This window comes from Aspergillus ochraceoroseus (genome assembly GCF_002846915.1).
Source record: "Aspergillus ochraceoroseus IBT 24754 chromosome Unknown P175scaffold_5, whole genome shotgun sequence".
NCBI classification, from domain to species: Eukaryota; Fungi; Ascomycota; class Eurotiomycetes; order Eurotiales; family Aspergillaceae; genus Aspergillus; species Aspergillus ochraceoroseus.
In genome coordinates this window covers 2,367,442-2,395,238 of record NW_024468480.1, presented here as the reverse complement: position 1 = coordinate 2,395,238, position 27,797 = coordinate 2,367,442, and the positions used below count along the sequence as shown (strand labels likewise).

The 27,797-nt window shown below is 45.0% G+C and overlaps 10 protein-coding genes across 10 annotated transcripts; 3 read left to right on the top strand and 7 right to left on the bottom strand.

Annotated features, from left to right (window-relative positions):
- Positions 1-3,944: 3,944 nt before the first annotated feature.
- Positions 3,945-6,045, bottom strand: P175DRAFT_0517386 (putative MFS phospholipid transporter (Git1); the record flags this gene model as incomplete). The annotated part of the gene is made up of 6 exons (XM_040898977.1): positions 3,945-4,365; positions 4,425-4,695; positions 4,760-5,070; positions 5,130-5,148; positions 5,202-5,800; positions 5,881-6,045. 6 exons carry the CDS (start codon positions 6,043-6,045, stop codon positions 4,258-4,260), a joined length of 1,473 nt encoding a protein of 490 aa, XP_040751847.1. The 3' UTR covers positions 3,945-4,257.
- Positions 6,046-7,482: 1,437 nt separating this feature from the next.
- Positions 7,483-9,259, top strand: P175DRAFT_0502574 (uncharacterized protein). The gene is made up of 8 exons (XM_040897417.1): positions 7,483-7,698; positions 7,762-7,866; positions 7,930-7,949; positions 8,023-8,128; positions 8,197-8,290; positions 8,357-8,628; positions 8,706-8,813; positions 8,872-9,259. Exons 1-8 carry the CDS (start codon positions 7,590-7,592, stop codon positions 9,084-9,086), a joined length of 1,029 nt encoding a protein of 342 aa, XP_040751846.1. The 5' UTR covers positions 7,483-7,589; the 3' UTR covers positions 9,087-9,259.
- A 264-nt stretch (positions 9,260-9,523) lies between these two features.
- Positions 9,524-9,777, top strand: P175DRAFT_0285456 (uncharacterized protein). The gene has a single exon (XM_040892765.1). It carries the CDS (start codon positions 9,578-9,580, stop codon positions 9,731-9,733), a length of 156 nt encoding a protein of 51 aa, XP_040751845.1. The 5' UTR covers positions 9,524-9,577; the 3' UTR covers positions 9,734-9,777.
- A 1,136-nt stretch (positions 9,778-10,913) lies between these two features.
- Positions 10,914-11,660, bottom strand: P175DRAFT_0510353 (GPI anchored serine-threonine rich family protein; the record flags this gene model as incomplete). Its single annotated transcript, XM_040898504.1, has 1 exon — positions 10,914-11,660. One exon carries the CDS (start codon positions 11,658-11,660, stop codon positions 10,914-10,916), a length of 747 nt encoding a protein of 248 aa, XP_040751844.1.
- A 913-nt stretch (positions 11,661-12,573) lies between these two features.
- On the bottom strand, positions 12,574-13,832 carry P175DRAFT_0533461 (uncharacterized protein; the record flags this gene model as incomplete). Its single annotated transcript, XM_040900058.1, has 2 exons — positions 12,574-13,549; positions 13,618-13,832. 2 exons carry the CDS (start codon positions 13,830-13,832, stop codon positions 12,574-12,576), a joined length of 1,191 nt encoding a protein of 396 aa, XP_040751843.1.
- A 417-nt stretch (positions 13,833-14,249) lies between these two features.
- Positions 14,250-16,051, bottom strand: P175DRAFT_0517382 (uncharacterized protein; the record flags this gene model as incomplete). Its single annotated transcript, XM_040898976.1, has 4 exons — positions 14,250-14,912; positions 14,965-15,126; positions 15,193-15,704; positions 15,760-16,051. The coding sequence occupies 4 exons, from the start codon at positions 16,049-16,051 to the stop codon at positions 14,349-14,351; spliced, it is 1,530 nt and encodes a 509-aa protein (XP_040751842.1). The 3' UTR covers positions 14,250-14,348.
- A 365-nt stretch (positions 16,052-16,416) lies between these two features.
- Positions 16,417-17,900, bottom strand: P175DRAFT_0439305 (uncharacterized protein; the record flags this gene model as incomplete). The annotated part of the gene is made up of 5 exons (XM_040893954.1): positions 16,417-16,730; positions 16,830-17,275; positions 17,345-17,468; positions 17,526-17,658; positions 17,712-17,900. The coding sequence occupies 5 exons, from the start codon at positions 17,898-17,900 to the stop codon at positions 16,417-16,419; spliced, it is 1,206 nt and encodes a 401-aa protein (XP_040751841.1).
- Positions 17,901-18,413: 513 nt separating this feature from the next.
- On the top strand, positions 18,414-20,003 carry P175DRAFT_0524665 (cytochrome P450; the record flags this gene model as incomplete). Its single annotated transcript, XM_040899382.1, has 1 exon — positions 18,414-20,003. One exon carries the CDS (start codon positions 18,414-18,416, stop codon positions 20,001-20,003), a length of 1,590 nt encoding a protein of 529 aa, XP_040751840.1.
- A 266-nt stretch (positions 20,004-20,269) lies between these two features.
- Positions 20,270-22,021, bottom strand: P175DRAFT_0558624 (uncharacterized protein). The gene is made up of 4 exons (XM_040900855.1): positions 21,864-22,021; positions 21,499-21,788; positions 20,833-21,430; positions 20,270-20,753 (listed from the first exon to the last, which is right to left on the bottom strand). The coding sequence occupies exons 1-4, from the start codon at positions 21,928-21,930 to the stop codon at positions 20,392-20,394; spliced, it is 1,317 nt and encodes a 438-aa protein (XP_040751839.1). The 5' UTR covers positions 21,931-22,021; the 3' UTR covers positions 20,270-20,391.
- Positions 22,022-24,670: 2,649 nt separating this feature from the next.
- Positions 24,671-27,104, bottom strand: P175DRAFT_0438443 (uncharacterized protein; the record flags this gene model as incomplete). The annotated part of the gene is made up of 6 exons (XM_040893913.1): positions 24,671-24,823; positions 24,875-26,167; positions 26,217-26,248; positions 26,303-26,525; positions 26,585-26,963; positions 27,019-27,104. 6 exons carry the CDS (start codon positions 27,102-27,104, stop codon positions 24,671-24,673), a joined length of 2,166 nt encoding a protein of 721 aa, XP_040751838.1.
- Between the last annotated feature and the right edge of the window lie 693 nt (positions 27,105-27,797).

The following is a 27,797-nucleotide window of genomic DNA, read 5'->3' as shown; positions in this document are numbered from 1 at the left end:
ATATAAGATAGATTTATATTCTAGTAACTTTAGAACCTTTTAGAGAGTTATTTACTATAAGTAAGGAAATTATTTAAATTTATATAATACTTTCTTTAATTTTAATATTTTATTTAATTTTTAATATTTTAAAGATATTTTTATATATATTTCCTTATTATTATCTATATTAATAAATATATTTATAATATTATATTACTTTAATTCTAGATTAAATTAGGCTACTATTACTAGGAAGGTTTAAAAAGATTTTATTACTAGAATTATAATATATAGATTTTTTATTAAATTCTCTTATTAATCTCCTCTTACTATTAAGTATACTTTATATTTAATTAAATTACTACCTTAATTACTTTTATATATATATATTTATTTATATTCTAATACTTTTATATACTTAAGTTTATCTATCTTTATCTATATTTTTATTATTTTATAGCTAGCTAGGTAATCCTACTTTACTTTTATAAATTCTTTAAATAATAAGTAGTTTTTAACTTAGTAGTATATCTTTAAAAGAATTAATAATTAATTTAAGTAGGTCCTAATTAGATTCTCTAATTACCTATTCTATTTTTATATTTCTACCTTAGAGGCTAGTATTCTATCTTATTAGATTAGTTATATTAACCTCCCTACTATAAATATTAATTTCTATATAATTTAATAGTTTCTATTTAGCTTAATTTCTTCTTTAATTTTAGCTATCTTATATTAGTAAGTACTTACTAATATTATTACTAACTATTCTAGGCTACTACCTAGTAATATTAAATAGGCTATTTACTTATTTATATTAGTATTCTTATTCTTATCTATAGCTTTAAATACTAATCTTAATATTTAAACTAGATAATCAAGTAAGTTAAAATTATTTTCTAGAATATCTCTTATTATAAGGTAATCTATATTTAATACTCTTTAAGTTAGAATATAGGTTTTAACTTTAATATTCTTAATTATTTATTTAAATTTATTAATTTTAATTATTAGGAAATTATTCTTTATTACTTAGATAAATATATCTTTATCTTTTAAAAAGAATTCTTCCTTATTAAATATAATATTTCTTATATAGATAATCTTTCTTTTCTTTCTTAAATTCTATATTTAATAAATATTAGTAAATTTATATCTTATTATATATTTTATAAATATTTTTAGGTTAAATTACTTTTTATACTTTACTATTATAGTTACTTATAATTTAATTATTATAAATACCTTATATCTATATATCTTTAGGTAAGCTCCTTAAGATTTCTTATATTTTATTACTACTCTATTTTAGTAGGTAATATAGATATAGAATTAATTAATTAGTATTTTTTATTCTACCTAATATTTAGGTATTTAATTATATAGGTATATTACTATATAAATATATTTAGGCTATAGAAATATAGGTAGTTTTACTCCTTATTTTATTATATATACCTTTTCTTTTATTATACCCCTTAAGTACTCTATACCTTTATTTTAGGTTAGTATATATAAAGTAAAGTAGTTAAGTCTTGCTCCTTTAGATTATATAAAGTCTTCTAATTATCTCTTTATCTTACTATCTAATTTAATTACTTAAGATTTAATATTATATTATCTCTCTAGAAAGATAAATAAATTAAATAAGGTATTTTTAATTATCTCTATATATTAGTCTAAGAGATAATAATCCTATATAAAATCTAATTATTTATTTATAATTAATAATAAGGTTTAATAATTATTTATTCCTATTTTAAAATTATAAAAATTAATTATTAATTATAGATTTAGTTCTTTTATAATAATATAGTTTTTTTAATTAATTCTTTACTTTATTTTTACTATATTATAAGTATTATATTCTATTATAATAGGTTCTCTAATCCTTACTTCCTTAATATTCTTAACTAGGTAATTTAATACTTATAGTCCTAAATATTTAAAATATAAATATTATTATTTTATATTTCTAATACTAGTAATAATTTAAAATATTACCTAGCCTGTTATACTATATAATTTATTATTATATTTTATTATAAATTAGCTATATTTCTTATTAAGATAGGCTACTACTATACCTTTAGAGATATAAAGTAGATTAGAATTAGAATTATTCTTAAAATAAATATTTATTTAATTTAATAATATAAATAATACTAGATTATATATTATTTCTTTATAATAAGTTATATTCTTAAAAATTATATAATTATATTTTATATCTTTATCTTATTAAATTATAATTTATATACTAATATCTTTATATTCTATAATAAGTACTTTTAAATCTCTTATTTATATATAATTATCTTATATTAATTTTATATACTACTTAAATTAATATAAATTATTAAATATATAAATTAATAATTTTAAGTTAAGAATAATAAAGTATTATAATAAATATAGTATATTTTTAAATTAGATATTAAATAAAGCTTTAACTTTATCTTTATTCTTATTTTTTATTTAATTTATTTCTTAATTATTTCTTCTTTCTAGTTATTCTAGATTTTATTTATTTTATTCTTATTTCTTTACTACCTTTTTAGCTAGGGCCTTATTTATCTTAAATTATATATTAACTAGCTTTCTTATTATACTTCTTTTCTTAAAGTCCTTAGGCATCTTTTTTAGAAATAAATAAAAATATTATATTTATTTATACCTTTAAAAATATATATTATATAATTAATATAAGTTTTTAAAAGTACTTTTTTTAGAATTTATTCTTCTTATATTATTATATCTATACTTATATTTTATTCTCTTATTTTATAATAGAAATATTTCTTTATTACTAGTTATATTTATTATATCTTTAGTAATAAATATTAGTCTAAAAGCCCCTCTACTAGTCTTATTATATTATTACAGGAATATATTAATAATATTATAAAAGTTATTTATTATAGTATAGAATAATAGTATTCCTGCTAGTATTTTCTTCTTATAATCTAATTAATAGGATATAGTTTAAAATAGAGCTAGATAATATATTATATTTAAGAAATTTTTTATTTAATCTAGTAATAATTTTATAACTCTAAAATTTACTTTAATTACTTATTAAATAGTAAATTCCTAGTTATTTAACTAATTAACTAGATTACCTTTTAGGGATTAGATTACCTTTATATAGATATTATAGGCTATATTTTAAATTTATCTCTAATTAACTACTATATATTTTTTTAATTTAAGATACTATTTCTCTAGGATTTCTATTAACTTATAGTAAAAGTAATAGATCTTTAAAAAAACTATATATTAAATCTATTCTTTTAATTTTCTAAATTCTATATCCTAATAATTATACTTATCTATTTCTATTTTATAAAGTACTACTTTAGAATTAAAGTCTTATAATAATACTATAAAACTCCTAATATTATTTACTAGTAGAGTCTTTCTACTATTCCTAATTAATCTAGTAGATTATTATAGATAACTCTTACTACCTTTTATTATCTCTTATAGATAGTTATCTCTCACCTATACTTTAAATAAGGATTACTATATTAGCTAGTCTTCCTACTTAATAAGCCTTACTATATTATCTTTATTATTAGTAGTTAGAGGTATTGCGCTTAGTATTTTACTAATTAGTAGGTTTAGTAGGGGTTATTAGTATTTTAATAATTAGTAAGTTTTTAATAGGGGTTATTAGTATAGATTTATATACTTTAAGTAAATATAAGACTCTTAATTATTAAATATATAATGATCCTAAGGGTAGCTTAATAGAAGCAGATGATTAGATCTATTGATATGTGTGTTTCTTAGGGGGTTGTGTACTTACCTAAGGCCTTAATATAGGGTAATAACCCCCCTTTGCTTACTAAGTACATCACGAGATACCCCTTCAATTCAACAACATTAGGTAGTCACGTGTCGCTATCTGCTTTATGGTGGTGCTGGTTGCATTCACTGAGTGCAGCACTCCAACACAACATATATTCTGCTATCTCCCACATCAGGGATAGCCTATATTTCAACAGTGCCCATGTCGCCGGTCGGAGTAGTTAGCTAGCCAGTCGGTGGCGTGGTCCTACATAGCCGTTGGGAGCACGACATATGGAGCAGGAAACAGGGTCCACTCCCAATATCAGGTGGCAGCAGCAACAAGCTAGCCACCACATCTTTTGAATTAAGTAACTATTACAGGGTAATACTATTATAATTTTTTGCAGTAATATATCTCCCAGACACGCAATCAGCAGAAACATCACGCTCTCAACCTTGACCGCCCATGATTCATCGCACCTACTCCGTCGCCGATGCGGGGGCACCAGATACTCCCATAGTTGAGGTGTCATAGCCCTCTGACTCGAGATAGGCTCGGAAGCGGGCATCTTCGTGGGTGATAGTATCCTACCCGACGGTCAGAATGTGATCTCCTCAATCAAATTGAAAGGGGTACCATCGCTTACCTGGTTGATCTGGGGCAGTAGGAAGTAGGCTAGGAAGGCGCTGAACATGCAAAGTGCGCTGGAGACATAAAAAGGGTCCTGCCCTTGGCGCACCGCATTCGGGGCATTCTTGATAATGACAGGAAAGACATAAGTGCCGACGAAGGCCCCGATCTTACCGACAGCGGCTGCGCCTCCATAGTATTGACCGCGAATGGGAGTGGCGCAGGTTTTGGCCGCACAGAGACCGATGTTGTCACCGGGACCGACTTCACCCAGGGCAAGGAAGATACTAGAAGACGGGATGCATCGTCAGACACGCTCACAAGTAAGCAGTAAGACCGGACATGACTTACCCATATAACACCACGAAGGCCGCGACATATTCGTTGGTATTGAGATAGGGGTAGCAGCCCGTCATAATGAAGCCGACCGCACCTTGAAGGAAGACACCCAGGGCAAGTGTATTGCGGGGACCCATCCAGTCACTTAATAAGGCACCCAAGAGAGAGCCCGGTAGGTAGAAGACGTTGATCACCGTGTTCCACCCAAGTGTTACCCATAAGGGAGCGCTGTCCCCAATGATAATATACAGCCATTGGGAGGAGTAAATGCCAAAGGAATAGGCCGAGAAATCGTAAATGAACCAGATCAGGGAGACGACACACTAGAAGACAAGACCATCAGCTTTGCGAGTTTAGGTTCTCGTAGACCTTCATTGCTTACCCAACGCTTCCAATAGAATCTAGTGGCTCGTGATTAGTATTCTGCGATCACCAGGGGTTCACTAGCACTTACTTAGCAATAAGCCAGACAGGGAACTTGTGCATTTTCTCCCGGGAGTACTCGATCGGCTCCTGGAGCCTCATCCGCAGATAGATTAGACTCAAAGGGGGGATCACACCAAGGCCCAGGCAAATGCGCCATGCTGCACGGAGATGATCCTCACCGGTCGCGAGGACGACAATCATGGGGACCAGGGAGGAGGCGACACACGCAAGATCCAATTGGAAGTTAGTAAACAAGATAAACCAGCGGTGCCGGGTACCCTCTTTCATTTCTCCACTGCTTTCTGCGGCCGCCACCGAGCCCGCTGGATATTCGCCGCCCACGCCCAGACCCAGGAAAAAGCGATAGGCCGTTAGGGCATTGAACATTCCCGGGAGGCTTCCGTGGGCACCGTATGCACCGGCGCAGAGGGCTCCAAAAACGAAGAGGATGGAGGTGGACACCATCAGGGTATTCGCGCGCGACCAGTGGTCAGAGAGGTAGCCGAAGAACAGCATTCCCACGACGGTGCCGACGAAGGCAATGGAGGAGACATTCTGACTGTAGGTGGAACCTTTGTAGATGGTGGGGTAGAGTTTATCGAGGATGGTATTGACCGTGCCAATCACCTAGCGAGAGCAGCAGCAGCCCGGGGGTCAGATCCCGATCGTTCTTGGAAGCGAGATGGAATGGGCCGGGAGCAACTTACATATTGCAGATACCCATCAGACCACAGACCAGCACCACATGCAAAGGTCGGCCAAGCACGTTCCCAGAAGGTCTTCGTCGGGCCTCCCAACGGGTCCTCGTCAATCTGGGGTTCGCCTCGCGGGAGAACAGTAAGCTCCGACTTTTTCTCGTCTCTGGGATCCATAGTGATCCCTCCAGAAGTCAGACACACAGTAAGCTCTCCAAGAATTAAATTGAGTCAGATGACTGTGGAACCTCTGCTGTCGACTGACGGGGATAAGGTCGATGTCTACCTGAGATAAAAAAGAATTCCCCTCCAGATGCGAGGAGGGCGAACCTTTATACCACTACGCGCGGCCGATATGACTTGCTTGGGCTGTAAGGTGTGATTTCGAACGCATGGTGATACATGGGAAAAAAGCAAAAAAGCTCAAGATAATCAGGAGAGAAGACGAGCGCGGGATGAGTCCCCCACCCTGGCGAACGGGGAGATATCCTTTTTCATACTGATGCGAGGAACTAAGAGCTTCGTATCATCCATGACCCACTGTCCCCGAGTCAGTGTCCTCTCCGCCCGAGACGAGATGGGTTTTGTGTGGCATCATGAATAAGCTAAGAACGAGCCTAAGTTACCGGACTCTACCTCTCAATATCAAATACCAAGCTTAGCGGGAGTTTTGGCCTGGTCTAATTAAGCCTTTTGCTAACTTCTGTCCATGTGCGAGCCTGTGGCCTTCTTACTAGACGACCAACCACAGACACGGCACACAAGGCCACTACTCAGGACTAGTACGTTCGTCCTAACTACCATGACATGAGCCAGCCGTTTTCTTGGCTCGTCTGATGTTCTGATGTTCTTCCGATGTTCTGATGTTCTTCCGATGTTCTGATGTTCTTCTGATGTTCTGATGTTCTTCTGATGTTCTGATGTTCTTCTGATGTTCTGATGTTCTTCTGATGTTCTGATGTTCTTCTGATGTTCTGATGTTCTGGTATTTAGGGTTAGGGTGTTTGATGTGCTGATGTTCAGTGTCCCATTCCTTATTGCAGCGCTATCGTGTTTAAAACTTTGCTTAGTCCTAGAATTCTAGTCGCATGGGCAGTGTATAGTTATACAGAGCAGTTATAAAGTATTATTCTGTACATCCTGGGGGGAAGGAAGTCACTCAGGGGGGTTCTGGCTATTAGTATTAAATAGCTTGCGTACTCCGTATGTACATAGTTCCCACCAACGGAGGGAAAAAAAAAAAAAAAAAAAAAAAAATCGTTGCCTAATATCCGAATATCACAACCAAGTGCATCTCCAACACTTAATCCAAGGTAGAATCGACCAACGTGCCCAGTTAGCAAGGTGATAATAAGCAACGATGAATTTTCTGTCCAAGCAATACATCACACGCACCATTCTCAGCCATTAATGGCTAAGCTTTTAAGACACTCCACCGGTCCACTATACATCGGGCCAATAGTGTAGTTCACTGGGCCCCCATAAGCACCGGCCGGGACCTTTTATCGATGCACGTGGGCTTCACTATCTAGGGTCAGCGGAAAGCAACTGGGATGGCTCGCGAAAAGCAGGAACCCGAAAGAACTGCTCGTGCCTCTATATAAATCGGGTCTACTCTTGCCTCATGGTCAGTTCCAGCTCTCACTCATGTGCTAGGTTTTCTTCTTTCCTCGTCAATCTAACCAAGATACCTGGCCATCGGCTCCATACCTGTTGTCAAGATGAAGCTTTCCATGAGTCTGGTTCTGGCTGGTCTGTCCTTGACAGCCGCCATGCCCTTCGAATCCCGGTCCTCCCACAAGACCAAGGTCAAGGGAAAGTGGTTTGAACGTAAGAGAACAGTCCTTCCATCTGCAGTCGCGGAGACGCAACATACTAATCGCATGATAATAGGTTTCGTGGTGATTGTCCTGGAGAATACCAACAAGGATGTCACTTTCGGAGATCCTTATTTCCTCAACCTCACCAACATGGGCATGGTGCTTGGTGGCTATCACGGTAAACATTCCCCAGACATCACTGATGATCGCAGCTGTTTCTAACATCGCAATGTAATTCTAGGCACCACTCATCCCTCCCAGGTAAACACAAGGCCTCGCTCGCTCCGCTGGGAAATAACCCCACATGAAGTCACTCTAACATCGAACTCTATAGCCTAACTACATCACTATGGTTTCCAATACCATTGCTGGTGGTGTTTTCACTGATGCCGATGCCAACACTACCCAGGCCAGTGTGATTGACCTGTTTGAGCCCGCCGGTATGATAACCCTGACCCAACCTAACCTTGCGTCACCAATGGGTGGAAGGCTTATGAAAGGAAAATAGGTATTACCTGGAAAGCCTATATGGAGGGCTACAGCCCCCTCGATAACGGCGACTGCAACCCTTACTCGGAAGACAAGACCACTCTCTATGTCCGGTGAGCATTATCAGATGGCCTGACAGGCACCCAGTAATGTGGATTGGCGCGCTTACTGTCAGATAGCAAGCACAATCCCTTCATGTCCTTCGACAACATCCGCAACAACCTTACTCGCTGCCAGAACATTGTCAACGCCGAAGAGAACTTCGCTAAGGATGTTGCCCTGGGTGCCGATGCCCCCAACTACATGTTCTACACCCCTAACCTCAAGAACGACGCCCACGACACCAATATTTCTTATGCGGCAAAGGACGTGCAGTATCTGGTCGACACTATGCTGCTCAACAAGGAGTTCATGAAAGATACCCTGATTCTCATTACTTTTGACGAGAACAGTAAGCCACCCAACCCTTGTCAGGGCTTATGCTCTTTCGTCAGCGACGGCAATATAGTTACTTACATACCCTCACAGTGATCTACCTCAACCCTAACTTCGGCCAGCCCAACTCCATCTATACTCTCGTCCTGGGTAACGACACTGTCAAGTGCTATGATTGCGTGGACCAACAGTACTACAACCGTAAGTTCTTCTCAACATATTTCTCTTTGCCACGTCAAATTCTGACTTGTTTCACTAGACTTCTCCCAGGTCGTGACTCTCGAGCGCAACTGGAACCTGACCACTCTTCCCCAGCCTGATGGCAGCGAGGAAGGCTGGGACCAATGGATGCGCCCCTTTGGTATGCTTCGTAGCCGTCATGACGACGTCTGCGCCTACGCTCCTTGCGACGAGTACTATGATGGTAAATCCCCTAAAGCGGCCGACGGCAACTGGGGAGACCAAGACTACTAGGGGAGCTGCCAAACCGGAATGGGACCTCGGAAAACGCTTTGTTTTTTGGGCCTAGACCAACATCGTCCGACTACTGTAAATTTATTGAGCCGGGACTTGCTTAATCTTTTAGCATACTGATTGATCCCTGTTTACATATTTTTGGGGGGGGGGGGTTGTTTTTTTTTCTGTTTCTGGTGGTTGTTTATCACATGAACCTCGTGAGATCACCCAACCTCCAGTAACCTTACACCTAGTTAGTTACGTGATTTAGTTAAACTGTTAATATCTATCAAATCAATCTTTCAGCTAATTATCTGCTAATGTGCACTGCTTAGAGATCAATACGAGGTCGCCTATCGCTAAGTAACTGGACTCATTTAACTACTATCTTAATCACCTCAACACAGTGTCTTTTTTTCGCAGTTTCAAGGGGAGGTCGAACCCTAAAAAAAAGATTGGAGCAGCCTTCCATATCGGTGAGACAGGTTCCACTGCGAGCCATGATATAAATGGGATATCCAACACCGTGGGGGTACTCCCATGAGATCGACTACGCACTATTCAGTGCTAGTATTCGGATTGATCGAATTTTCTTTAGCAAGGGCGGTTTCTACTACTCCATGTGGGACCAGGGCATCTCAACGCTTCTTTTCCCGCATATATAAATCCAACGCAAGCCCACCATCTTTTGGGTAGCAGGCATCTGGGCATAATTAACTGAGAAATCGCAGTTACTATAGTATGCTGACCTCCCTTCGCCACGTATTCACCATGTAGAACATCTGGATACCTTTGACCTAGCGGATGACGCAATTTATGACAAGGATCACTTCCGGACATTAGTTCTCCTTACAGTAGAACCAAGACCCGATAAATTCCTTGATGTTTCACAGGTTTGGTGTCATAGAGTGCAAGTAGCGCTTGACAGCCTGTAGCTTGACTAGCAAGCATGGTGGTACATGGGCTGTTGTCTTCGGATCCACACACGTTATAAGGTATACATATATTACTACCGGAGGATTCCCAACATACCACCACCCATGAGTGAGCCAGGGTATTACTTCTACCTCTATATTTTCAAGTATACTGGGTATATTTCAATTGGGTTGGTCTACTAAAAACATAATATGAAGACAGCATCAAGAGAATGGTCCCATCTTGTTAGAGGAGAGAGTACAGTACGTATTCGTATTTGATGTCCCTGAAAGGGTTATAATCCTTGGTCCATAAAGACCACAATCATTATTTTTGGACTCTACTCCGTACAGTTCTTCCACACACGAGGTTAAGTTCCATCTTAGCCTCACTTCCCATCCACCCGATTGTAATCCCGTAAGCCTAAACCCTTAGCCCCATCTACCCCGTAAAGTCGTTCTGAATGTTTCATTATGTTTGAGTGGAAGTGTGGCAACGTGGAAACCGGGGTAAATAGCCCATGGGGTAGGAAAAACCACACACAGTTAGTTAGGGTTTATCATTCCGTTTCACCAATACCTAGTTTTCATTCGATCAAAAGAATTACCTAGCAGCTCTAAACTTGGGAACCCCGTGAATAAGAACAAGACCAAGACAGTAAGTATCCAAGGGCGTCTATAACTACCTGTAACGATCTTATTCTGGAGTACCAGATATTAGGACTTAGACGCGAGTGAAGCAAGAGGCACAAAAATTAGACATGCAGCATTAACATCAGGCCTCACATTCACACGACTAGCTACCATAACCCTAATGGGTTTGCATAGGTCAGACAGAGAGTTGAACATTCATTGACGCCATGTGAAGCAGGGTATCTTTGTTTAGGGCCGAGTATCAAAAAGGGAGAACGGAAAGACTAAATCAATATCTTTACAAAGCCAAAACACCGATGAGTGCAGCAGCAAGAGCGCCACGGCCAATGATGTTGTGTGCAGCGGCGCCGGTGAAAACAGGTGTGTTTGCAGAAGTTGAGGGAGATCCAGATTCAGGGTTCACAGAAGTAGGCTGGGAAGGCGCAGGAATGACGGGTTTCGAGGTCCAAGCGGGAGTGCCGGTGGGCACGGGTGCGGAAGAGGACTGGCAGTTGCAGCGGGTGGTAGTGACGACAACGGAAGGAGTAAAGGTGCTGTAGGAAACAATGCTTGCGGGATTTGTCGTCGTGGGGGCAGTGGTAGAAGCAGTTGTAAGGGCAGTGGTGGGCGCAGCAGTAGTAGTTGTAGAAGAGGAGCTCGAATCAACACCCTTGGAGATGCCGAACTGGGTCGAGTACTGGTACTCGCCGGTGGCGTCCACAATCAGGAGCAGGCCGTAGTGGGTGACATCAGGCTCCAAGCTGGCGGCAGGAGTCCAGGAGTACTTGCCAGAGTTGGGAATGCCCTCAACCAGGGTTTCGAGAGGAACGACGTTGGTGCTGGGCCCGCGGAGGAGAACCAGCGAAACAGTTCCGGTAGTGGTAGGGTCCCAAGTGATCGTGTAGGGCTCGCCGATTGGGACCTGGTCATTCAATCCGGGCAAGCGGATGGGGTTGCCCTCAGGGCTGAGCGAATAGTCGGGCTGGGTTCGAGCGGAGGCGATGGCCACGAAGGCGGAGAAAATGGCAAGAGCAAACGAACGCATCTTGAGGAAGAGGGCGATGAAAAGCAGCAAAAAGAGTGATATGAAAAGAGCGGCAATGCAAAAAGCAAAGAATGACTATGGTGAGAATCGTAGAGAATAGAGAGCGTGGGAAGAAGAGAGAAAGAAGGAAAGAGAGAAGTTGGAAGCAGCAGACTTTTGAGGAAAAGGTTAAAGAAGAGGAATCTCGAGTCTGACTTTTTTCCAAGACTGCAATTTCCCCAGAAGCCCAATGGAGTTGTTCGAATGGCTTCGGATATGGGGCAGCGGAATCTGGATGGAACCTTTCTTCGTATAAGATGAGCCACCACCCTGTCTTGCGGGCTCCAAAACTGAGACATTTTTGATTCGAGCGTTTTAATTAGTAGGAATGGCTTCCATAGGCTCATCTTGAAGGTAATCTCCGTAATAATCGGGAGACATATGATGCCCTAAAGCCGTCCATATCGCATCATCAACTCGCACCGATTTTCAGGGGAACAAAGCCGTTATAATTATATGGAGACAGGGGTTGAGCTGGTTAAGGCCCAGACAACAATCCGTTCTAATTTTCAATCCTCCTGTGTCGAGATTAAGTGGATCCGTACTTCACACATCCGAGACTCGGGCGTAGCCGTGATAATCAAAGTAGTGGAAATGAGTATGAAGAATGTCCTACTTAACTATATATAAGGAGCTCCTAGGGCCCCCTAAACGCCGAAATTGCAGTGCGAAAGCCCCCACGAAACAGTGGCACATTATTCTAAATACGCGAAAATCGTTGAATTACTTCGTCTTGACTCTCTGCTCTCGTGGCGCTATCTACTCCCAACAGGCCGCCCCCTCCATATCTCGGAAACGGTCGCTGTCCCTATATATTCTTGGTCCAGGACTTCTCCCGTGTATATCACTGATGAACCCCTCCCTCATACGAGGCTCATACAACGGCATGTCCGGTTTGTTGCGCTCGTCGTCCAGTTCCCACTCCATCCACGCCCTTCTCTTGGTCCTTGCCCAGCCACGGCTTGTTCGATTCACCCATCTGGCCCTCCTTGATGAAATAAACAAACAGGCCGATAATGATGAGGACAAAGGCAATCGGATACAGGAAATGCACGGAGTAATGGAAAACCTTCAGACCGATAATCAGACCCCAGAAGTTCATCGTCAAAAGGGAGATGTTAAAGAAAGTCGCGGATGAAAGGCGGAACATGATCGGGGCCAAGGTGTAGAAGATGAACAGGACGATGGTGTATCCGGCAATATAGCCACCCACTTTACCATTCCAGGTGGCTCCGTGGAAGGAAGTGCGGTCGAAGATGGCACACTGCACGCCATTAATGAGCATGCCCCAAAAGCCCATCTGACCGACCACCTCGTACATCGGGCGTTTGGATACCATGAACTCCTCAAACAGGTTGCTGAAGGCATAAATGGTGGATGCCAGCAGGGCGAAAAGGTCCCCCTTGACTCGGTCCTCCGCCGCGTAGTTCGCACCGCGCAAGTAGTCGGAGGCGATGAGCATTCCCAACCCACCACAGGCGAGGAAGATCCCGAGATATTGCGTGATATGATAGCGGACGCCGAGGAAGATGAAGGAAATGATCACGATGCAAATAATCGTCCAGAAGCTAAACAGCTCTGCGCTCAGCAACGACGTGTATCGGTAGGCCAGTACCATAAAGTAATTCCCCTCGACATCGAGGAACGACAGAATAAAATATCTCCAGCAGTCGGTGTACAGCATGCGGAACCATTTCTTGAACCCGTACTTGTAGAGGGTGATGCTCGTGTAGACCAAATTGAGAAGGACGTAATTCCATAGGGTTTGGAAGGCGGGGATGCTGGTGCCCTCGTTGGACAAAAGCGAGGAGAAGGTGGAGGAACTAATGTTGGCTAACGCGATAACTTGACTACATATATAACCGGAATCAGCGACTAGTTCCTACTTATACCGAGGAACAAGCTGTCAACCACTTACCCCATGGCCAGCAGAATCCAGAAATCGCGGGTCTTCATATACTCAAACAGGGGCCATCGTTTTCCTTGTCGCGCCTGCTCCCCACCAACATCCTCCTCTGGCGAAGACGACTCTATCACCGCTGGTGTCGCTTGGGTTTTCTCATCTCCGGTCGGGAGCTGGTATTCCACATCGGCCGCCGCCGAGGGTCTCTCAGGTTCCACGGCGATTGACATAGTAAATGGAGGGGTAGAGCTTTTCGCCAGCATATGTGAGCGCAAAGCCCTGAAGTCGCTCACTGCTAATTAGAGGCGCAAAAAAAGAAAGAAAAAAAAAGTTAAGAACCGATGGCGGGGCCAGGGAGGTTTTATACCTACTTTACCTATGATTTTTCTCCCAGCTGGCGTGAAAAAAAAAAAAAAAAATATCACATTTAGCGGCGAGACTAAGCATGACGGAATCCTGGATGTGAACGGCACAACCCTCCATGATTGGGTCAAGACTATAAAAATTTGGATCGAGTCCACCATGTGAAGAGGGTATGTATTCCTCATTGGCTTGTTTCTTTTCATGGTGACTCGCCGGGTCGCTGATTCGGATTCCCTTAAGTTGCATTTTCACTGCTTGTTACGATATACATACGTACTTTCCCCCGGGTTGTTACGTACTGGCAAAAAGGTGAGCTGATCAAGGATAACGAACTTCGCAAATAAATCCCCCCAAAACCTTCCCCTCTGCGGTGCACGGGTTGGTTAGGCGCTTCTAGCTTTAATCTTCTTCCTGAGGTGGTAAACTGCCACTCCAAGCAACCAAAGTACGAGAAGGATACACGCTTGAAACGGCGCAAAGGCAGCTCCACGGATAACCACAAATCCACTGGCCAAGGCGAAAACGACCGGGACCAAGAGGAATGGCTTGTAAGGCCGCTCACGGTGTGGCTCGCGAAAGCGAAGTAGTATGGCTCCGAGAACTGTGAGGCAAAAAAAGCTATATTCCCCGAGGCCATTGAAGGTAAGGAGTGCCCTAAAATTGCCCAGGAGAATATAAAAGATCGGAAGAAGCGTCGAGAGGATAATAGCATTCAATGGCGCATCAGATATACTTCGCTCCGCCGCTGGGTGATTGAAGGGACGAGCAGAGGCGCGTACATGGCCTATAAACCCGAGAAAGCTGGGAAGCCAATCCTGGTGTGCTGCAGCAACTACCATGCGACCGGCGACGAAAGAATTCCCGAGCAAGGAACCAGCAACGACCAGGCAAAAAAGGAATGCAGCGACAATGCCAAATCCGGGTCCAAGAAGGCGTTCCATCGCGGTCTGATTCCCGGGGTCAGCCTTGTAAAACACCCTATACCACCCATAAACTCACCACAGCAACGCTATCGGTGGAAGGAATCACATCCCATGGTAGAAGTACATAGTAAGCCGCATTGGCTATGATAAAGCAAAGAATAATTATAGGAACTGCCGAATTAATAGCCAGCGGGAGTTGGCGGGCAGGAGCGGATAGTTCATCGGTGATGTAGATCGCCTAAGAGAAAGCACAATCAGTATGCTAGGTAGTGTACATATCGTGCCCTCCGGAGCTTCGACCTGCCTTATCCCATCCCGAATAAGCCCACAAGGCACCGTATAGAGCCGTAGAGTAGTGTCCTAAAAGCTCCCATAGCGGGATTTCACTCCACTTGATTTCCCGTCCATCAGTGGCTTGGGTGTCTCTGAAGCCAAACCAAGGTCTACTATACCAGTCCTTGGATCCCGTATGCCCTTCGCGGTTGAGCAGGTGTATGATCATGACTATAGCTGCTGCCGATACAATCCCCAGGACGGAAACGAATTTCGTCGCCACAAAGAACCTATTAAGTCGGGTGCTCACTCTAGTGCTAATGCAGTTCGCGACATTGGCAAAAATCAAAACGAGAATTGATAATAGCTTGTGGTCAATTCTCTGGGCCTGATCGGTCACCCCAAGGGCCGAGTAGATGCTTTCGATAAAAACAATACTGATAATCGCCAAGGTAGCGGGCATAATGGCGAGAATCCAGGTCCACGCGGCCAGGAAGCCAACAATATCCCCGAAAATATACTGAAGGTAGGGTTGCACGCCTCCTATACGCAGCCCGAGTCAATCTTCTGCCTGGGATTTGAGCTGGGAAACACAGACCTTGACCGGGGATTGTTGTACCAAGCTCCGCCATAGTGCTTGCCCCCGTCCACGCGAGAATCCCACCGGCGAGCCATACAATCAGAGCAGCACCAGGCGAAGGGACATTTGCATCGATGGCTCCGGTTGATGTAAAGATACCACTGCCGATCACGACACTAACGACGACGCCAAAGGCTTCCGCCGCTCCCAAGTTCCGGGCGAATGCGTTTTGCTGAGCCGGATTGGTCTGTTGGTCTGGCAGTAGGGGAGTATGGATGCTATTTTCGCTATCCTGAGCGTAGTTCGACATGGTTAAAGCTTTGGTGTTGGAAGAAGCGAGGAGGCGATTGGAATAATCGGTCCAAGTGCGCGCCTGAAAATGACGCCATGAAGCATGCTCTTCCCGCCCGGTACAGAGTCTATATTGCATAATATAAGTCTGCCGTTGTGAACAAGAGTGAATGAGGAGACGAATCACTAAGTGTGGCCAGCAAGATAAATGGAGAACGAGGATATCGATCTGGCAGCCATCCCACATCATTTTCAACTGAAGCTTTTACCGGAGAGACTACATGTTGCCTTGAAAAAGACTGAGCATTTCATGTAAATAGACCAAATAAATTGACTTCCACCACCATCCTCCCCTTTCCCTTCCGCTCCCGAATGTCCTCTGCATCAAGCAAGCTCAGCTTCAATCACGCTTTGAGTGGCCACAGGCGAGCTCCAGATCTTGACCATCCGGAAGCCGACTGACTCCAGTAGATTTTTCCACATCGACTCGGTTCGCTCAAATGCAGAAACCTTGACCATCATAGTCAGATCATAAGCTGTCGCTTGGGGATGTGGGTTATCTTCAGGTAGAACATGGTCATGCACTAGTAGTTTGCTGTAGCCTGGGGTCATTGCATTTCGCAGATGGATCAGGATGTCTTGGGCTGGCTTGTCGGACCAGTCGTGGATTACACCGTGCATATAGTACGCGCGAGCTCCTAGTTCATGAACACCAAATTAGCGGCTGAGGAGATCTCTTTCCGTGTTGTGATGTTAGAGAACTAGAGAGGGAGGGAGATGGATAAAGGAGCGCGAACCTTTCACGGGCTGGGGGGTGAAGAAATCATGAGCCATGATTTGAACGGTGGACGGGCATTTAGCAAGACGCACAACATCTGGGCGATCTTGAAGCACCAGCCGAGACGCAACTTCCGGGTGACGAGAACGGAATTTCTCAATATCGTGGCCGACATTGCCACCAACGTCCACCAGAAGAGGTGTCTTGGAGTCGTTGGGCTGCGAATCAGTCAAGCTTTCATACGGATAGACATCCAACATGCCGGCCTGGTTGGCCATAACACCGCCCATAACGTTGTTGAAAGAGTCACCCTCGGTAGAGTGAGTATCATAATATTCAAACAAGGATCCCTTGAAACCCTTGGTGTACTGGAAGATGCCATCGTTGGGGTCGGCCGGGTTCTTGTAGCCGGTTTTGGCCAGGTACTCGGGCATCTTGTGAAAGCAAGGAATTGTCGCGTCATACCTAGCGGGCAAATGTGAGAGCTCGTCCTTGAGAATCAAAACCGCCCAGGGAGGTATATCTGCTACTTACAGATAATTAATCCACTCCCCGAAGACGGGCTGGATGAGGGACTTGCTAAAGGTGGTTTGTTTGTATTGTCCATGAGAGACCTCTTGAATCACATTGGTGGAAGTGAAGTGACGAAGAATACGCTCTGAGGAGATCAATAAGTCAAATATTCTGTATCAAGAAGAAGCTTCTTGTTCCTTACGAAGCAAAACTGGATCACAGCCGACCAATTTCGCGAGCTGTTCGCCGGATTGCGGAGCATTATCGCCCAGTTGGTACCATTTCTCGAACAGATGAAGGTCGCGAGCAACCTTCAGCGATGCTCCCAGAGCAGGCTAGGAGAAATAGTTGAGAAAACAGAGTGCAGTGGTGGCAAGGCACGACCTACCTCGGTCATGCACAGACGCGCAACTGTATCCCATGGCGTCTCCAGCCGACTAACCAGACTGTACGCCGCCGCAAGAGCCTGAATGCGATCGCCATCAAACTGAAATGACGAGGCACTAATTCCTTCAATGGAATGGACAAAGTCGTTTACATCGACCTGAGAGAGGTTGGTTCCTTTGAGGCCCGGCATTGTGATGCGGATGCTGTGAAGTCACTTTCGGATGATGAGTCTCTTACCGTGAAGTAGCTAAATGGAAAGACGGCACTAAATGTATCATTTCCCCCAGTCTATAAGAACAAGAAAATCACTTGATCTAAACCCGTTCGCTCTGGTGCATGACACAGAGTACGGTATGGTTTCCCTATGTCTGCGGCGGGAGGCCTATTCGCATGGGGTGCCCGGCACCGAGTAAATCGACAATCCTGAGTGCTTGTAGTACCCAGTCCCTATACCGGTTGAAAGTTGACCATTTCCTTACTCTTATTTTATTTTTTTTTATTTTTTTTTATTTTTTTTTTGCATATGTTCCAGTTCATTGAACATCACCCCACCGGCTGCGTGGTGGACTTCAACGGGCCAGGACCAAATTAATCCTGCCTGGGATATATAAAGACTGTAAATGCGCAGCAGGCGCGCTAAACGGCCCGTCAGAAGCTGAATCCTATGGACGAAGATCTTGCACTGCCTTAGAAATTCCACATCATGGGCCTACTCCAAGGTCAGGTTGGCCTCTTGTCCAACATCCTGCCCAGCTTCTCGCAGGTCCCCATTGTAATAGGAGCCCTGATCGTGTCTGTGGGCTTGTACAGACTATATTTCCATCCTCTCTCACACATCCCTGGGCCGCCATTCGCTTGTGTGTCTTCTTTGTTTCTATACGCGATCTGCTACTATGGCACCGAAGGCCATATCCTTCTGTATTATCATCAGAAATATAACACCCCGGTGCTAAGAATAGCGCCCAACGCGGTTTCAATCTCCGATGGGGATGCTCTTCATTCCGTTTATGTTGCCGGCGGCGGTCTACCGAAAGACGCCCGCTATAGCAACTTCCGGGTGGAAGGACACGACACCATCTTTTCAACCCTCGACACGGCCTACCGAGATGCAAGGGCAAAGGCTGTCCTCCCTTTATTTGCACCAAGCCGGATCAGGTCTTCCTGCGAAGATAATGAGATCATCGGGCAATTGGTGGACAAATTTGTCACGCGTCTCGAGATGGATAAAGCGAGCGCTTCTAAGCCTCAGAACACTGCGTCGCCGGCGAAAAAGGTGGACATTCTGGATCTCTCATCGCGTCTGTCCCTTGACGTTTTGACGGGATATCTCTTCAATAAGATCTATGGGGGATTGGACGAACGAGAAGATATCAACCCGACTACCACATCCACGATGAAGCCCCCTAGTGTTTGGGCAAACAAACTCTCGGCAACCCCATTTGTCCTTGCGATTGTGGCCTTTAGTCGCTTCTCACTATTGCCCAACTGGCTCTTCAACCTCATCTTCTCGGCTCTGGCGGAACGTGTGCTGTCAAAGGAGGACGTCCTCGCGTCCCTCAAGAAAGTCGATGGCTTCACCAGTGGCATTCTGGAGTCAAATGCCAATATTCGCTCCAAGGCTGATACGTATCAGTCTCGATTGCTAGCTGCGGGGATATCGCGCGCAGAGACCCTCATTCAATGCAAAGCCGCGATGTTTGCCGGCGCTGACTCCACTGCCGTTATCCTAGCAACTATTCTCTTTCATCTCGTTCGGTCCCCGGATGTTCGGAAGCAGCTTCAAGAAGAGATTGCAAAGAGTCCTGCAGGTTCCGATCCCCAGGGACTGCCCTACTTACGGGCAGTCATTCGGGAAGGGCTTCGTCTGGGAATGGCCAACCCAGCACGTCTCACGCGGATTGTGCCTCGGGACAGCAAGGGCTTGACTGTGAGTGGATTTTATCTCCCCCCTGGCACGAAAGTAGGCGCAGCGGCCTATGTTTTCCATCATAACCCTCAGACATATCCTGCTCCATTTGAATTTCAGCCGCAACGATGGTTGCCTCAGGGTATCGATAGGACGGACGGCGACATGCAAGCCAGGCGCATCCAAGAACGAGACATGTTTGCGTTTGGCCTGGGAGCGCGAGCTTGTGTGGGTCGCAATCTTGCCACTCAGCAGCTGTTTGTGACGGTCAAAGCCATAGTTGAACGAGGTGTACTCGAAGGGGCAAGAACCTGTAAAGACAAGATCGAAATAATAGAATGGTTCAACGCGGAAATCATGGGGCATACATTGGAGATAGAATGGTAGAGTCGGGAGCTCAGGCCAGACAATCGTCGTCGCCTCTGCACAGCCGACCGATTACAGGATTTGTTGACTCTGATGGTGAAGTAGCTGAGGCTTTATTTCATCACCCCGAAAAGACCGCACAAGAATGAGAATCGATATCTTTCATTAGCTCTCACCAACAAAAGAACTGCGGGTGACGTGGTAAGCAGAGAGTCCATATAAAGAATGACAGAGAATATCAACCACGATGGGGAAATATAAAAGATAAAACGAAAGATATAGCACTCCTTGATTGATAATAGTCTAAGTCTTAAAACGTATCTATACACCTGTATACCCTTTCCCAGATCCAACCCAATCCCTCATCTGGCTGTACCAACTGTAGCGGGACCCTCTTTACTGGCCGTTATTATTGATCTAAGGCCTCGTTTCTTATGGTTCGATGTTCGAGTTTCAAAGTCACTGAGTTAGCTATTCCTACTACCGCCCCCATAATGTGCGATAGCTGCTGGGAGGTACACACTACATTGATGGATGCGTGTTGCAACGGTTGAGAGGGGATCTCCGACGGCTCCAAGGCTGTAAGAGGTTGACAGGCGGGGTCGCATGGCGGCAGGGACTCTAATGATGACAACAGTGCGACGGGATTGGTGTCTTTGCGGGCAACCTGCGGTTGGTTGTCAAGTGGCCTAATGCCTGCATTATGTGCCGGCATTATCTGACCAGGGGGGTAGATTGCCGAAAGATCTGACGGGGGGTATGCGTGAGCCACTGGAAATCATCCGACTTGTCAGCTGCAGGAACATGCGATTTCATGCAACAACTACCGGGGGGGGGGGGGGGCTCTCACCGTTCATGAAATTCTCTCGGTCAGGTATCGTGAAAGAAGAAGCAGCGGCGGCGGCGGCGGCGGGTGGGTGTAGAGTGGCCAGCATTGTATCCAGGCTGGTATGATGGTCATAGTTACCCAAGTCCAGGTCAGTGTCAAAGGGAACCGTAAATTCCGGGGTGGAGCTAAGCTTCGAGGCCTGATATACAGGATACTGTGCATACTCCGGCAAGGCTAGAGAAGGGGATGACAGGTCCTGCAGCTCCATCAAGTCCGCGTTTGAGCCTGTGACAGACGAAAAATGGTCTTCGTCGGAGGTTTTGAGATCATCACTGTCATCAAGATCAATTTGAGCATAGTTGCCGTCATCTTCATCGTCCTCCATCCCCCCCTTTACTGCCACCGAAGACCTTCGTTGACCCTTTTGTCGGCTAAGGGAGGCGGTCAAATGGCGACCTTTCGGATTACAACTACTCTGTCTATTATTGTTGGATATCTTTTTGCGCAACGCATTGTACCGATTCCTAAGCGCGAGAGTGGTTCGCGTAGGAAGATGTTTAGCAGCAATCATTGCCCAGTTCGTCCCCAGTCTCTCCGTGGCCTGCAGCAGCGTCTCGTCCTATTCTTATTTGAGCTGACCTCGTCTTGCTTGCATTTGCATCTGGGGATTCAGTTGTCGGGACTGACCTCTTGCCATGTCCAGTCACTGAAATCGATATCTGGATTCAGGGTCTGGCTCCAGTGACTCGAACACTGATCCGAGTTCCGCGTGCGGACCTCTTGGGCTACCTGCGCCCATTTTTTCCCGTGTTTTCGCACGGCGTTCCATAGTCGTTCGTCTTCCGATTCTGTCCAAAACCCCTTGGAAAGACCCCGGGCCAGGGAGTTATGCCAGCGGCGCCGACAGTCTTTGTTGCTTCGGCCCGGGATACCTTTGGCGATCTCACACCAGAGAATAGGGGAAGATTGTTCAATTGCTGCCGGGTGGGAGAGTTAGAATCACTTCCTAGGCTAAGGCCGGATGCTAGGGACTAGGGATAAACCCGACAAACCTGTCTGTACTAGCTCTCGAAGACGTGCATCCTCTTCCGGAGCCCACTTCCGACGTGCTTGCGCCATGGATACTTATCAAAGGAACAAAACGAATATTGAGTCGTATCCCGTCATGAGCAATGGTAGCTGATCCTGAGGTAAACGATGTTATAACCTCACCCATCAACGCTTTGGTGGTACCATTCCCCCCCCCCCCAAAAAAGCCCCCATCGAACAGGCGACAGGCTGAGCCGGGTCGGTTCCTCGTCATCCACATTACTCCGACGCGATATCTCACCTTCACTGTGGGATCAGTAGTATTTCCAAATGATACGGCCACGCCTCTAGCGCCCTTAATGGGCAATGGGCATAGTCCAAGGCTTAGCTCTTCCTCATCATGCAGCCGCTCTTGATAATCTAGGTAAATTATCATTGCATTCCAGACCTGAAACCGCTGGACTATCCCACATAGTGCTTGGTTAGATCGCTCGAGACTACTAAAGTAATTGGATAGATATCCCTGCTCACCCTCCAGCTCTTTCGTTTCCATAATCCGGTACAGCCCAGTCAGCACTAACTCAGGCGCAGGGGTTTGAATCCTACCGCCCCCAAGCTATGCCGATTGAGCGGAGACACGAGAGCTTTGGCCGTTATCTCATATCCATTATCGAAACAACGTGGAACTGAGAACTAACTCTTCAGTCGTAAAGCGTCTGGTCTAGTTTCTCTCTCTCTCTCTCTCTCGCGCGCGCGCAAGAAAGCAACGGAGGAGGCATCTAGCCCCTCGCTATGCCCGCCCGGGAAGAGAGGATCATAGTATAACTTGCCTAGAAGTGTTGATTGAGTATCTCGTTAGGCATGATGATGTGTCTCGCTCGCTCCAAGCTGAGGGTCCAACATCTTTCACGTGGCAGGCTCGGATATTGTGGTGAACATCGCCAATGACTTTAGGTAGGGGTTTTTAGGGTCTAGAATGGTACAGCCCGGAGTATATAGCGATATCTTTGCCGGAATATGCGCGCTTCATTCGTCCTTTTCAGCCCCCAGAGTCTAGTTGCCACCAAATCGGCCTCCTTCGTATTATGCAGTCTTCAGTATGGCTAGCGCATCGTGGTAGAGGGCCTAGCTCTAGCAGCATGGGATTCTTCACCTAGAAGAGACGGACCAGAGGATGGGTCAATTCATCTATTTACCCCTCACTTGAGGGACATTTTCCTTAAACGACATCGCCAATCAAGCAGTGACTACCATCGTAACCGAGGTCCAAGTACGTATCCTTCAGATTTAACGGGGCCCTCGATCAAAAGTGGGATTGGAATAGAATTGCAACCCAGATTCATTATTTATATCCGTGACGGTTCTCTGCGAACATTTCGACATCCGCCGCGTGGGGGAGGGGGAGGGGAGAGGCTTAATCTTAAAGCCTCTTCGAGAAATTCTACAAACCAGCGAAAGTACGAATGTGCTCAAAGATCATTATCCATAAATCAAAAATGAATTAATTCGGTGAATAAAATCAAATTCAACAGGACATCTAGATTTACGCCCTTGAATCCATCTAGTTCCTCATGGGACTTTGCATGCAACCTGACACCAAACTGACAATATATGGGTAGGGCTGGCGGTATTGAAATCCGTAAGATGATGATATTTTCCGACCCATCTTAGCTAAGATTTAATTTGAAAATACTTGGAATTAACCTATTAATATTCTAGCGTTGCCAAATAAGATAAAGCGAGTGGTCTTGGAAAAGCTAAGCACTGGAAGGATTCCGTCAGAGTGGATCTATCTCGACTTGTTAGATCGCTTCCAAGGCATCCTCCCGATGATGAATATCCATAGCAGTTTCCGTTCCGGTTGCCTTGTTTGGGGGGGAGGGCTGTGTGCAGGGGAGATGAACGTTCCAATGCATGGCCTCTTGCAAGCAAGACGTAGCAACTGCGGATCATTCACCCATGCGCAAAGTCCAGGGGGCTCCAGATCTCACGATCCAGCCACGGGCTCCATACTGAAGTACTGAGTACTCAGTAGACACGAGGTTGGCTTTAGCTTCATAATTTGTCAACGCTATTCGCTTCTGCTGGTATATCTCGGATTACTTTCGGCGTAGCCTTGATCTCGGCCTCTGCCGTGAATAATGATCGGATAATAATAAATGCACTCACCAAAAAGAGGACACAATCTGCCGAGTTTGGATGTGGTAATTCGCTTTGCCCACGTTCCGGGGGTTGGCCCGCAATGAATGGACCATCCCTCGGGGAAGGTCCCGGTAAATTACGTGTAGCGCCAGAGTTGCATGTCCAAATTGTATCATTGATTCACAGGAAGTTGGCCCATGCACATACATGACCCAGGCGCCGTTCCCGATCGCTTATACAGTATTCTTCCAACATGAGCCCCCCCCCCCCCCGGGATCTCAGCATACTAGGCACGGAAAATCCTCGGCATTAAGCACTGATAAGTCTGGAGAGTCAAATCAAAGCCCAAGATATTCAGGCAATTCCGGGAACAATAATCTTCCTTGGTGATCCGGGTATTGGCTGAAGACACTAAAATGCCGCAGGGTTCGCCGCCGGTTCCGTATATGGGGGAATGATTACGGTGTCGACGAACTTCTGCTTTTGCACGCGACGGCGCAAACTTTGTCCCCGTGAAGTGTCTTCCCTGTCTACTAGACATCGTACTCTATATGTTCTCTAAACATCAGCCAAGGGCGCGCCGCACTCACGTGGCATGGTAAGCCCCGTTCCTTCTCTTGCGTAGGCGGCTAGGTCATTATTTGTCGTGCGTTGCGTAATATGTACGGTACACCTCACTTGCTTGAGGTTAGTTGATAGTTGGCCACGCTAGTCCATGGTCGTCACGCTGAAGGATTGTCGCGTCTCCAGGCCTCCCTTGAACGCTAATATCAACCATCCCCGCAACCTCTTTACCTTCTGGGAGGAAGCTAGCCCGCTCGATCAACGCATCCCATGTGGTCTGTGCTATAGTCAGTATGATACCTCCGCAGGTGGCACTCAGGGAACAAACCCAGTCAATATCCATGTCATTGGACATGGCAAAAAGGTCTTTTTCTAGGGATAGATTGCCACTCATCCATTGGAAAGGTGGGCTAGGATCAAAGTGTGATCTTGGACTCTGGGCTTCAGAGGAGCTAGTTGCAGAAAGAGGACGAAAAGTCGAGAGCATGCCAGAGAGAATTTGATAGACTTCCCGAGCCTCATCACATGAGGTTTGCGCGTCCGCCCAGAGACCACAGGACTTCTCTAGGGTCTGTAGCAGTATGCCACTGGCAGGGGATAGTTCGGGATCGTGATCTCTCCGTCTATATTCCAACTCTAGAAAGAGTAGCATCCCGGCAAGTGTTAACATTCTTCTGGTCTGTGGGAATTTGTACCAGGATGGGTCTACAGCATGTTGGAAACCAAGCAAGGTTAAAGCTGACGAAATACATCGAGATTGGGAAAGATTGAATTGCGGGTCGATTCGGCCCTTGGCAATGAATTGCCGGTGTAGGGTACACATCCCGTAATGATACATCGACTCCAGTTGTAAGTTCGAAAAGTCGGATTTGCTGGTGAAGGGAATAAGATTACCACTTGCATCCAGAACTTTCATGTGGGGTGGGATATCTTGATATGCATTATACAGCGCCTTGTCAATTTCCAGGACGGTGTGATAAGACGTCGCATTGGGGGTATTTTGTAGATCCGGGACACGACCGAGAGCACGGAATAGGCGACCCTTGACAATCAAATAAGTAGTTTCAGTAGGCTCCGTGAGCGGTCTCGATGGTGGAAGAACGGGACTTTCGTCAGACAACTCCCAGTCATGAAGATTGCGTGGCTCTCGCGTATCTGAGTAAATCGCTGGGAACATCCGAGGGAAGCCCGCGAGAAACGAGGCAACGTCATCCATGCTGATGATAGATAACCAGACGCGCCGCCGATACTCGGCTTGTACGGGAGTGATGGAGGATGATTGGCCAGGGTCCCGATGATATCCCATATTGATCGCTGCTCGAACGATGACCCCTGTCATGATCCATAAACCCCGGCTGTTATCGTCCCTTCGGTTAAGCTCAGCGGTTGCGTTGAAGCGTAGTGTCTCCAACGTGTATGGCAAACATTTAGCGATATCACCAGTAAGCAGGCAATGTGCCGTGCGGAGGCGATAAAGTTGGAACAAGGACTCTGAGAGGCCTTCATACTCGGGCGGTTCACCGTACTGGTGGTAGGAGAGCATAACAATTCCGAGGATAGAGAACAGCAGGCCGAGCCATATGATGTTTGTCTTGGAAGGCTCTTTCCAGTGTTCCGCGTACTACGAAGAAGTCAGCCGAACGATTCATGGCTTCGGGCGGGAGTAATACCTCACGCATGAAAGTGGGCTCATGGAGAATGGCTAAGAATCTCGTGAGCTTTTCTTCACGCTAAGATGCGAATTTGCAAAGCTTACCCGGGACAGTTATAGGCAAGGTTTTCCGATCGAAGAATTGCCGGATCAGTTTATCAACTTCGGGTTTCGGCGGGAAAGTCGCTAATATCTCTATTCTTTCCATGGGCTTAACGTGCCCAAAAAGAAAGCTCGATCCATCCACAATGTTTGAAAAGCTAGGGGGGGAATCATAATCGATTGGGCTGTCTTGCGTTTGGCCCCAGACCTTCTTAAGCTCGTTGATCTAGTGTGCGGTTAATCCTGTTTCACTGAAGAGAGTAGAGAGATCGGGACTAATAATACCTCTCGCAGCACGTCATGCCAATCATCCGACCCTTTATACACCGAATGGACGCCATCAATTATGGTTGTATGCGGCGTACTGCCGGTTAAACCTGGTCCGCTGGGAATTTCCGACACCACCGGAGTCGGCATCGCCTCCGTCCGGGGCGGAATAGTATCCAAGCCTTGGGATAAGTCATATGCCGGAAGCTCTTGTTGTTGGGTTATCAGCCTCTTCACCAAATCCTCCAAGTGATCGATCCTCTGCTGCATGGGATCGCCCTGGTCCTGTGGATGGGATACCGGGGGGGTGGCGACTTTGGAACCTCTGTATCTGCAGTTGATTGCTTCATTGCGCGTAACACAGTTCTGGCAGGGCTGTTCGCGGTTGCATTTCAGTCTAACTCAGTCAGCGCTCATCGTACAAAGATTCCAGATGTCTAGCGGCGACGCACTTTCTAGTACGGCAGGGATCACATGATAGAGGTACACGAGAGCGTCGAGCAGGCTTGTAAGATTTCTTAACTCCCTGAGGCTGCATCACAAAGAAAAGAGAGAAAAACGCGAGGCTTCTGGGTGATATCTATCTGGAGAGGGGGGGTTGGGATAACGGGGAGCTGGGTGGAATCCATCGGACCGGATTTACCCAGAAGCCGCCTCACCCTCTTGTCCGGATAACTATACAGTGTTGAGTACTAACGAATAAACTATTCAACTACTCGAAATATCAATCAGGAGGGAGTGTTTATAGTCATCCTCCATGCTTCTAGTATTTCTCGTGTGCCTTGTAGTTTTACCACGAAAGTGAGTCCTCAAAAGTTGGTCATCCCCAAAACAAACCCTAAGTATGTATGTAGTTGAACCCCTATGTTGCAGGCAAGACGGTTTAAATCTCTTGAGATTTGGTCTTCTATTATCCTAAACTAGGCGCAGCCAATATAATAAATATCATCACATACAGGGTTACTGCACCACTATAGTTAGGGGTGAGAACGAGTGATAGTTAGGCTTGACTGCGCTTGATTACATATATATTATGTATGTATAGTTATATATATATATTGAAACTCATACTCAGTAACCAAACTCCAACTAGATCCTTTATTTTCAAAGTAATCCGGTTTTCCATCATCTAAACCTCAGTAGAGAGAGTTAACTTGCTGTCTAGGTTTGTTCAGATCAAGAAAGATACTATCATGCCAATCTTATATCCGCTTTAAACACTAATACTTAA